This window comes from Palaemon carinicauda, chromosome 1 (assembly GCF_036898095.1).
Source record: "Palaemon carinicauda isolate YSFRI2023 chromosome 1, ASM3689809v2, whole genome shotgun sequence".
In the NCBI taxonomy this organism is placed as follows: domain Eukaryota; kingdom Metazoa; phylum Arthropoda; class Malacostraca; order Decapoda; family Palaemonidae; genus Palaemon; species Palaemon carinicauda.
The window spans coordinates 82446738-82458774 of record NC_090725.1 but is presented as its reverse complement, the minus strand read 5'-3'; the positions used below and the strand labels follow the sequence as shown (position 1 = coordinate 82458774).

General features: G+C 45.1%; 1 protein-coding gene across 1 annotated transcript in view; it reads right to left on the bottom strand.

Moving 5' to 3' along the window:
- SCCRO (defective in cullin neddylation 1 domain containing SCCRO) overlaps nucleotides 1-10116 on the bottom strand; it is a 79929-nt gene extending 69813 nt beyond the window's left edge. Inside the window, exons 1-2 of the mRNA XM_068382401.1 lie at nucleotides 9971-10116; nucleotides 9638-9851 (exon numbers count right to left, since the gene is read on the bottom strand). Of these exons, the coding sequence (XP_068238502.1) occupies nucleotides 9638-9851; nucleotides 9971-9973 (217 nt within the window). The 5' untranslated portion in view covers nucleotides 9974-10116. The remainder of the gene's footprint in view (nucleotides 1-9637; nucleotides 9852-9970) is intronic.
- Between the last annotated feature and the right edge of the window lie 1921 nt (nucleotides 10117-12037).

Here is a 12037-nt window from a genome sequence, read left to right as displayed (position 1 = left end):
GCGGGCAGGAAAAAGTTATTCCTTTAAGCCTGAAGGTCAGGGAAAGGCTGACCGACAGGCTTCATTGCCGAGAGCGGAAAGGAGTTTCCTCCCGCCGAAAGGCAATAAGACCGTTATTGCTGGAGAAGAGGCCTCAACCACCTTAGACTCTTCACTTTGCCTGGAAGACCCCTGTGGATGACTATCGCAGATGACGCGACTGTAGCGGATTGTCTCTTCTTGAGGAGGAGGCGTAGTGTCTCCAGGCATGAAGCCGAAGCGACGCCCCGGTTCGGGAGAGATGTCGCAGTGTGGTTGCTTGAGTAGTCTGCGCCGTGGGAGAAGCTCTCCCAGGAGTTCCGTCAGGGGAAGCAGAGGGTCCAGAAACCGTTCTGCGCATAGTCCCAGTGGAGCTCTCCCATTGAAAGGTTGACAGACAACCTGGTCTTGTTGAGACCCATTGTCCACAGACAAAAAGGAGGGAAGACGCAGGCGTCGAAGTTGTCCCACCATCACCGGAATGCATCTTGCCAGAGTCCCGGGGTCTGAGACTGGGAGGAAGAATAGCGGAAGCTTGAGGTTCCAAGCTGTCGCGATCAGGTCCCCCAGACCAGTACTTGCTGGTTACCCAAGGTCAAAGACCCCCAGGTACACTCTCTCTACGAGGCTCTGCTCGGATAGTCTGAGAGAACATTCCCCTGCCTGGAATGAGAGAGCCGATGGTGGTATTGAGAGAATCTCAATCATCCCGGTATCTCTACTGCAAGATGTGAAGGTGTGAAAATGCGTCCCCTGCTGGTTAGAATACGCCAGAATCATGAAGTCGACGCGCACGGGGCGACTCGGCAGGAGGTGTAGGATCTGTAGAGGGGCCAGACTAAGGCCCCTAAGCCTGCCTGAATGATGGAGAGGTATCCTTCAGGTCTTGACCATAGGCCTGGACCGGAACATGCCCCCCCCCCTTTCCTTTGACGAGTCCGAGAACAGCATCAAGAATGTGGGGAAAGGACGAGAATATCCACTACCATCAAGAGGCTCCATAGGTCAACACCCATTGCAGGTCTAATAGTTCCGCTGGTCCCATAGGGGCCAGGAAGTCCGGTTAAACATTGCCTGAAGCCACCGGAACTTGGATCGCCCCAAATGGAACTTATCCTGAGGCGACCGTTCGGACTATAGACGGGTCAATGAGGAAAGGAGAACTAGGAAACGTTCCAAGGTAGGGCTGAAAGCTCTGCTTGACTGAGAACAGGTACTGCGACTCTCCTCAGTCTTGCCACAGTCAACCGAAAGGAAGGCTCGGAGGATGTGGTAACAGAATCTGGCGTCCCCAGGTGGTCACCCATCCAAGTACCGACGCTGCTTAACCTCGCTGGACGGACGAGAAGCGGGGTTTCCAACGTGGTAAGGCCGTTGACTCAATATCATGGCCAGATACTCCAGATGTTGAGGCAGAGAAGGCTCCAAGCAAAATACCATGAGCCCACACTCATGGTAAGCATCCGGAAGCTTGTCCCGGCGCTGAAGAAGGTCGAACCCGAGCCTACCGGAGTTGACCAGCCCTCCAAACAGCAGAGGAGGCGGAAGCCTGCACCTGAGCGGCCAAGAGGAAGGCAGGGAGAGTTCTCTGGGGAAACAAACCTGCTATGCCACGGCGGGATAGCCACACTGCATCATAAGCAGGAATACTTGCAGTCTAGGCTGAATTCGACGAGCACCCTGGAAGATGGATGGAATGGAAACTGAAAGTACCCGTCCTTCCGATCCAGGGTTTAAGGAGTCCTGTCGCCTCGTTACCAGTCTGATCGATTCTGCTGGTCTACGCTGGCCGAAGTCTGTTCGACCAACTTGATCAGGGCTGAGAGGTCGACTACGGACATCCCCTCTCAGATCCTTCCTTACAAGAAAGGATCGACTGAGGAGGCCGGGGGTGAAGCCGTCAATGATCCTAAGGAAGACCTTCACCTAAGGTATGGATCATTCTGCCCAACCGGGCAACTCTGCTGACGCTATGGCATAGAGGTTCAGAGACACTGAATTCGCTGACAGAGACGGCAGGCGCGATATCCTTGGCTGATCACAGAGATTGTGCGGGAATGGGCATCGGGAAGCTGTCATTCGGATGAGTAACCTTAAGCATCCTCCCAGCAAAAAACCTGCAATCCTAGAGTTCGTGAACTCCTTTTAGGACTATGCCCCCCCCGGGGGAGCCTCCCGTGCCATCTGTTCCTGACAGGAGGAAACTGCAATTGGACACCTTGTCCCAGTTGTCGTAGCCGATAACTTAGGCCGACGTGGTTGAAAGAAAAGGGCGCTGGAGCCCTGCAGAGTCTGGAAGAAAGCGCCTTGGAGGAGTGAAAACGGAAGTCGATTTCCTCCGCACAGCCGCTGTCTAAGTCTCTGTCCTTGGGCACAAACAAACTCTTCTCAAGGATGGAAGGGTGTCTGAGGTCGTCGACCTCCACAGATGAGACACCCGAAGGAAGCCCTCAGTCAGCGCGTCCAGATGGTACAACATCGAGCTTGTCCGCAAGTTAGATACTTAACGACGAAAGGCCAAGGTGCCTGAGCTCGAGAGGAGGAAAGTACCCATGATCTTCCTGTAGCTTCCTTGAACAAAACCTCGGGCCGTAACCGAGGAGGGAAAGAACCTGGTAAGCTCCCAGAGGAAGGGGTAAGCAGTCACCCCTTGTCCGATGGAGAAATCTCGAACGGAAAGCCCCCCCGCCAAAAATCCTTCCAGGGAATGACGGGGAAGGGCTAACCCAGGTTCAGGAAAGAGGAGTGTTGCTCAGATCTCCCTTAAGTTTCTCCTATTCTTGCAAGTGCCATGCTCTGCGTTTACGGGGTGAGGCCGTGTTCTGGAAATACGCTCCAGAAGAACTCGCCAGGCTGGCCATGCTGCGAAAACCCCATTGGGAATCGTGGTCGCAATCGCCCTGGAGCTCGCGCGACGGTAATTCAAAGATTTTCGCGTGGGCGAACGTGGAAGCGCCCATGCGCGGTAACGCAAACGAAGGTGAGCGAAGGAGTGCAGAAGGAGGGCGAGCGTGGTAGGAAGGGCGAGAGCTGGTGGTCGGCGAGCGATAACCCATAGGCGAGCAATGGATACTGCAAGAATTAAGCCGACGTTTGTGCGAAGAAACACTGTAGGTTCGCGCGACGGAACACCATCCGTCCGCGCGATGGAAAACCGTTGGTTCGCGCGTGGGCGAACATTGGAGAGCATGGGCGCGGACGCGCATGAGCGTAGACGTGCAGGCACGTGGGCGTGGGCGTGTGGGCGCGCAGGCGAATGGTCGCGCAGGCGAACGGTCGCGCGGGCGCACAGGCGAGCGGTCGTGAGGGTGGGCAGGTGGATGAGCGCGAGTCCGAGGCGGCGAACGCAAGCGTTAGCGCGATGGCGAGGAAACGCGCTGCCGCGTGGGCGAGGAAGACCGCTGGCGATATGGATCAACAAGCGATCGGTGGTGAGCTGGTGAGCGCTAACGCGCAGGTTGGCGATGGCGCGTTGTGTTATGCCGACGCGATGGTCGAGCAGCATGCGCAGGTGAGCGATTGTGCGTTGGCGAGCAGTATGCGAGGAGCGATCGCGAGCAGCATGTGCAGGAGGGCGATCGCGAGCAGCATGTGCAGGAGGGCGATCGCGAGCAGCATGTGCAGGAGGGCGCATCGCGCGATGGTGACCAGCATGCAGGGTCGCGCGATGGCGATCAGCATGCGCAGGTGGGCGGTAGCGCGATGGCGAGCAGCATCCGCAGGGTAGACGATAGCGCGATGGTGATCAGCATGCGCAGGGTCGCGCGATGGCGATCAGCATCCGCAGTCGAGGGTCGCGCGATGGCGATCAGCATCCGCAGTTGAGGGTCGCGCGATGGCGATCAGCATCCGCAGTCGAGGGTCGCGCGATGGCGATCAGCATCCGCAGTCGAGGGTCGCGCGATGGCGATCAGCATCCGCAGCTGAGGGTCGCGCGATGGCGATCAGCATCCGCAGTCGAGGGTCGCGCGATGGCGATCAGCATGCGCAGGTGAGCTAGTAGCTGGCGAACCATGTTCCTTCAGAAGTGTTACAGCCGGCACGGCTGTAACACACGCGGGCGATCCGGAGATCGCTGGCGAGCTGATGATCGCTGACGAGCAGAAGGCTACGCGTGGAAGCCTGCGCATAGAAGAAGAGTCCTTGACCCCGACCTGAACCGAAATTCTAGATCGCGAGGGCGAACGTGGGCGCACAGGGCGCGTAACAGGAACCAACAGGAACAGCAGGGATGGTCATCATGAAAGCGCTGACGAACAGGAGAGCGCTGATGAGCAGAAGAGCGCCTGTGCGCTAACACTGAGCAAAAGCAGGAGAGAACACAGCAGAAGGGCGCGCAGGGAAACCCTAACACGCAAGGGAAGAACCCCCGTGGGAGGCAACCCTTTGCCCCGAAGGGATCGTTGTCCGCCGGGAGACTGATGTCCGTCGGAAGACCGCTGTCCGTCGGGAAGACCGTTGTCCGTCGGGAAGACCGTTGCCCGTCGGAAGACGAGATCAGACTGCTGTCCATCTGCACCAAGACGGAAGATCGAGAAAAAGGAGTTGTAGGCTGCAAACGGAGATTCAAAAAGGCGCCTCTTAGCACCCTTATAGGGAGATGAGAGGCCCTTACGACGAGGCGGACGGTGGGCCTTACGGCGAGGGAGGCCAACAGCAACAGAAGAATCCTCCGAAGAGGAGTCTCTATGAGTGTACTCTCTCGCGAACGAAAGAGAAACACTTCGTAGAAGAGACTGGTCAGCCAGTGACCTAAAAGGAGCAATCCTCCGAAGAGGAGCTCCTGCAGATGCCCAGCCCCTAGAGCGAAACTGCAGGTGTGACCGCTCAGCACCAAGAGCATAGTCGCACGAAAAAAAGGCAAGAGAAGAACCCCCCAAAAGGGAAAAAACTCAAGCCTGGACAGGAAAAACTTCCCTTGGAAGGAAAGTTACCCGCCCAAGGAGGCAAGCCTCCTGAGAGTTCTAAAATGAACTGGAGAGCTGTCCGTCGTCACGGGAGTACTTCCAGTAGAAGGAGACACGCCCCTGACGAAAATACAAGGGGGGAGGAGCAACAGCCGAATCCCCAGGACTCAACAAGACAGCTCACACCGTTGCCATATTACAGAAACGAACTAGATCGGTAACTGTAAAAAAATAAAACAAATAATATTAGTACACATTCATTCCCCCGGGAAGGCTCCGAAGAGGAATCCCGAGGGAAAAGAAACAAGAATTACACAACAGGCACGTGCCCTCACAACCACTTACACTCACGGAAGGAGAGCTGTAACCAAAACAGAATTATAACAATTATAATTATGTAACTATGTAATTATGTAATTTGAAAATGAATGAACACTAAAGAAAGAACGAAAACCCCGAAAGGAATCGTTCTACAAGCTGAAAAACAAAAAACAACTACAATTAGATTCATAAACTAATTGAGACAAACGTACGGCGTAGCAAACCCCCCACACGGAAAGGAAGCTACAAGGGCGTAGTAACACGTAGTAAAAGGGTGAACGACCTCAAGAGAGAGAAAGACATAAGTCAAACTCGATCGCCACCCATAAAATTACGCCGTGGTGGCCTAACTGCCGAGGACTCCACGTAGATATCGTACACTACACACACAACTCTGAAAAGGAAACTTACTTATTTCTATACTCAAATATATATACAAACATGAAAACATGTTTACATATATATTGAGTAAGTGAAAAGTAAGCGATTAAGTAAAGACAAAACAAACAATGGCTGCCAAGAGAGGACCAAGACAGAGACGTCTGTCACAGTCCGAGCCAAAAGTGAAAGTGAGCATTCATCTGTGTGTGAGGGGGGGGAGGGGTAGCTAGCTACCACTCCCCTACCCCCCCGCTAACTAGCGCGGGGGTAATACACCCTCGTTAAATTCTAATGGCTCGCCATTTCAGCTGCGCTAAAAGGTAACCCTCTGTAAATAGCGTGGTTTGTATTTCGGTTACGGAACAAACTGGAATTTGCTAGATGAAGGGGACGAGTGCTGGAAAGTTTGGCATTTTTCTCTACATGTTTGATGGGGGTTGGGGCATAATAACTTACGTATTGGTCAATTAAAACGATTAGTCCATTAATCAATCTAGGTAGATTTTTTACTTTTGGGAGACTGATTGGGAGTTACTGTACATGCATTGTCGTTTTCGCTTTTGTCAGCTGTTCTCGCTGTTATATGATGTAATCATTTCCTGGCAATTTAAACCAATTACGAGCCTAAAAATATTCATGCACAACTTCCCGGATGTTGTTTTACATTTCTTTTCCACCCTCCCCTTCAGTTTCAACTGTACCGCCATCACATAAAGAAGACTGGAAGTACAATCTATTTCTAAATTTTGTGTAATTTGATCTATTTCGGTAATTAATTAAGAGCCTTTGTATAACAACGGACAGGACCTCCCACCTGCTTAAAATACCCCCTAAGCTAACCTACAAGCAGCATCTTTACCTATTGGAGGGCCTAAGGGCCCTGCAATCCCCTTAGACTGCCATATTTTAATGTTTAGGTTGAAAATATTGGAGCTATGGAGCATAGCAGCATGATACATACACCTCACTAGGGAAACTCAAATTTGCAAGAAGGGGACCAGCGCTGGATAGTTTGGCATTTTTCTTTATATGTTTAATGTGGGCTGGGGCATAATAACTTACGTATTGGTCGATTACAATGTTTAATCAATTTTTTCACTCTAAGTCCATTGTTTACTTTTTGGGAGTTACTGTACATGCGTTGTCTTTATTATTTTTTAAGCTGTTCTGGCTTTTATACGACGTAATCATTACCTGGCTTTTCAAACCAATTACGAGCTTCCAAATATTTATGCACAAGTTCCCGGATGTTGTTTTACAACTTTTTTTTTCCACCCTCCCCTTCAGTTTCAACTTCACTATCATCACGTAAAGACGTCTGGAAGTACAATATATTTCTAAATTTTGTGTAATTTCATATATTTCGGTAATTGATTAAGAGCCTTTGTATAACAACGGACAAGACCTCCCACCTGCTTGGAATACCTCCTTACATAACCTACAAGCAGCATCCTTACCTACTGGGGGGCCTAACATCCCAGCAATCCCCTTAGACTGCCGTATTTCAATGTTTAGGTTGAAAATATTGGAGTTCTGGGGCATGGCTGTCAGGATACATACACCTCACTGATTATGTTGAAAACACTCTCCGTTCAGTAAATAGCTATAGTTACTTAAAGTATAAAAGATCGCCGAAATAATGACCCATATGGCTTGTGTACCCAGCAATTCCATGTACCACTTGCAGAACAGAGGAGCAGTGAGGTAATATTAATTTTGCGAGCATAGCGAGCTACGGGGGAGCAAAAACCATTAGAAGGACATGAAGTGAATTACACATAATTATGGTACTTTAATTTCCAGCCGCTTACATGAACAATATATCTTTCCAACTGGTTATCTTGTAGTTATTTTGCATTTATGATCTTTATTATTGTTGTAAATCCCTGGTTTTGGACATTTTCTCAACCCAAAACCCATTTTCCAATGGGGTACACGGTAATTGCCTGCGTAGGAAAAATAAAGGGTACTATTGTACTGTATTACAGGGCAATGTAACCTAGGAAAAAAACTACTTTCTTCTATAGAAAAAATTCCGCTCTCTTCAAAAATGACACTCGTTCCCGTCGCAAATGAATAGTTTCAGGAATATACATACAGTGAACCCTCGCTACTTCGCGGTTCGACCATCGCGGATTCACCACTTCGCGGATTTTTTCCATAACCCATATATATACAGTAACATATATACATATATTTGTATGCATGTATTTATGTATATATGTATGTATGTATATATGTAGTATGTATATGTATATATATATATATATATATATATATATATATATATATATATATATATATATATATATATATATATATATATATATATATATATATATATATATATATATATATATATATATATATATATATATATATATATATATATATATATATCTAATGTAGGAAGATGTGATGTAGTTCTAAGGGAATAGTATGGGAAATATGTCTGGGTAATAAGCAAAGCTCTACCTCCAGTTTGTTTCTTCATTATGATCAGAGATAAATGTAAACAAAACATTGGTTGCCATTTTTTAACGTGCTTTTTAGCGTGTTTAGGAAACGCATGATATAAAATTGCCTTTAATATTTGTGCCTGTTTTAGTTTAGGGTACTGTAGTACATGCATTAAGTGTTCTGTACATTAAAGGGTAGTTTATTAACAGTACTACGTACAAGGGAAAGTTTTAAAAGTCTGAATATACATGTTGAATAAATAGGTAAATATGGTGTCACTACTTCGCGGATTTTCACCTATCGCGGCCGCGTCTGGAACCTATCTACCGCGATAAACGAGGGTTCACTGTATATCTATATCCTACAATAATGGGGGACTCCTAGTGGGAAGAACAAGAACCATTATATTTAGAGTTGCTACTGTTATCGTAACATTGCTAACGTTAGCGTGCGCAGCTCAACATTACCGCTTGCCAGTACATACGAACTTGATGTTTTATTTTCCTGCGAGCGTAAGAGAGCCAGTGGCGGAACAAGAACCATTATATGTAGTATAGCTAATGTTATGAACTTTTAGGTTAGGTGGGTTTGTTAGGTTCTGTACCCTTTTTGTACCTTTTTATATATTGTGTAAAGGATATATGGAAAAATGCTTTAAAATACACGTGCTAATATTACCGTACCATTGCTAACATTAGCAATGACATCGTAACATTAGTAACGCTGTGTAACATTGGTAACGTTGCTAATGTTAACGTTCGCAGTACATACGTGAGTGAAGTGACACGGAATTTGAACGTCATTATAATAAAACATTTTAACACAATATATATAACAAACAACATTATATTTAAACATTTTAACAGAAATTATGTTTTCCTGTAGAAAATAACGTGATTTAACCGGTTTTCACCTTCATTTCATCAGTAATAACAGCAACCAGTTTGGCTACTTAAAAGTTTGTCGAATTGGTTGTTCTGTTGGTTTGCGGTTGAAATGAAGGTCAAATCACATTATTTACTACAGGAAAACATATATCTTCTGTTCGAAATCAGAATCTGTAATACAGTAAAACTTTAACAAATAAAGGGTTCATGCATTTAGCTAGAAATTAAAGTATCATACATTTACCCATTCTTCACTGGGATCCCCCACCATACAATTGTTAATGTAAGGTAGTGGCATGGAAAATCTTCAGAAGTTTGCATCAGCAATTATGGTATGCACAATAACCCCACTTAGCCATTGCTAGGATAATGGTACACGTATTTGGTGAGAAATTAAATTACCACAGTCGTCCAATGAGTGTTTCATACCATAACTTCATTGGAGGTGAATACACCCATGCGTTGTCTCATGCAGTGAAAATATCCAAACAAATTACTCGTTTACGTTTATATGTACAATCATCTAACTAAATCGACACTGAAAAATAAATTAGGGTGTATGTGAGTTTTCATCAGACAAAGTAGAATTATTAATAAAATCTTTCTCGGCCAATACACGGAACAAGGAGATGGACCTACTGTAGCTGCCAAAACTAATCCTACCTTTATATCTGTTATAGAGATGTTCTAACTTCTTCTTGTCGACCGAAGGCCGTTGATCTCTATAGTATAAATCTGGATTTTGAAAAAAGTTATCGGAAGCCAACTCCAATTTCCAGTCATTTTGAGTGAGGCAATAGATGGCTGTTTTCTCTCCCGTTTGGGTGAATGATATGAATTGCTTCACTTTCTCTCTCTGGGAAGATTTTAGCTTGTGCTGGAAGAACAAAAAGCAGTACATCAAGTCTTTATCATTAAAAATACACTACGACAACCACTTCAGGGTCATCCTCATTCAAAAATCATTCCAATTCATAGACGTTACCTCTGACTTACCATTGCTACAGCTGATCAGATTGGAAACTAAACAAAGATAATGCGCATGCGCTACCTTCAGGACGTTACATTACATACTGCAATAAAGTCTACAGTAGATATTTGTTTATTTCCGTCCCTTAGTTACATTGGGGTGTTCGTTAAAGCTGATAAATGCAACATATTGGTCTTTCTTTACATATGTTATTATTAAAGACGCACGTGCATTAATAGACGTGAATTTGTTTTGCAAATTCTTTCATAAAACAGAGTCGCGTAACTTTAAACCTTCTAAAACATAATTGACTGTGGTTAAGGTATTATAGTATTGAGTAAAACTTTCGAATTATATGTATATGTAGCATTTTTAAAAGTATTTTTAATGCGCAAATGCATAATTTTTTGCTGTCGTTTTTAAGATTCCCCTCCTTTTAAGTAATTACAAGACTGAATAAGAAGCTTCAACTCCAAAGATAAAGTAAAACTTCCGGTGGAGTGAACAAAAAAATGTGGATGTTAGGTTGAAAGGATATTTAGGTTAAGATTACTTAATACCAAATTACTTTATCCTTCAGAGTATAAGCAAATCATTTGGATGACGTAGAAAAAAAAATTGATGCGAGTATAACAAAATGCGACTGCCCTAAAACAGGTGCTCTCGGCAGCTCATTTTAAATTAATTTTGTAATATCTTCAAGATAGGAATTTGCGAATGAAGTAGTGATATGTATTAACACATTTCTATTATATGCTGCATATGCATTGTTTCACGTTCCTAGCTTAGCCAACACATGCCTCTAGTTTGGGATAACTGTGTGTAGAGCAAAATGGTGTCGCTTACAATCTCAGACAGCTTTTATTGTGGAACCAAAAGAGCAGATTGGATAAATTACATAGATGGATCAATATAGTAACAATTATGAGAGTTTATAGAGATGGGGTAACAGTAAACAAAATGGAGAAGGATAAGAAACTTACAAAGCATTTAAAGAGACAAAGGAGGGAAACCAAGAGTGATAGTTTGAGAAATAGAAACTTTAGAAAAAATACTGTAACATCCATAGAGCACGGGATTCTGTGCAATGCATAACTGCTGGTAACTAAGTAAATGACCATTAGCGCCCGTACCTCTCTGGTTAGTGTATACTATTCGTTATGTCCTATTAGGCAGGATATCAGGTTTCTTCTTGTGTTGTAAAAACATTCCTGCTGACTATAGCTTAAAAAGACAATAATGTTTATAAGCTTCAAAGACGCTGAATTGATTTTTAGAAATTTTGTAGCACGCTGAGTAAATCCTTTATCTTCTCAAGTTTAATATGTATGTTTTTTATACTTAGTGACAAAGAGCACATCATTCTGTGTAACTTTTTTTTTTTAAATCAACGTCGGTTCTTGTTTGCTCCATTTAAAAGTGAGTAGACCTAGTCCATACACCTTAATCCTAAGCATAATTTGATAACCATGAACGTATAAGAGTTAGAATGCCCGTAAGGTAGTAGGTTGGCCAGGGCACCAGCCACCCGTTGAGATATTACTGCTGGAGAGTTATGGGATCCTTTGACTGGCCACGCTGTGTACTACATTGAATCCCTCTGTCTAGTTACGGTTCTTTCCCTTTGCCTACGCATACACCGAATAGTCTGGCCTATTCTTTACAGATTCTCATCTGTCCTCATACACCTGACAACACAGATTACCCAACCATTCTTCTTCACCTAAGGGGTTAACTACTGCACTAGAATTGTTCAGTGGCTACTTTCCTCTTGGTAAGGGTAAAAGAGACTCTTTGGCTATGGTAAGCAGCTCTTCAAGGAGAAGGACACTCCAAAATCAAACCATTGTTCTCTAGTCTTGGGTAGTGTCATAGCCTCTGTATCATGGTCTTCCAACCTCTTGGCTTAGAGTTCTCTAGCTTGAGGGTACACTCAGGCACACTATTCTATCTCATTTCTCTTCCTCTTGCTTTGTTAATGACTTTATAGTTTATTTAGGAAATATTTATTTTAATGTTGTTAGTCTTCTTAAAATATTTTATTTTCCCTTGTTTCCTTTCCTCACTGGGCTATTTTCCCTGTTCGGGTCCCT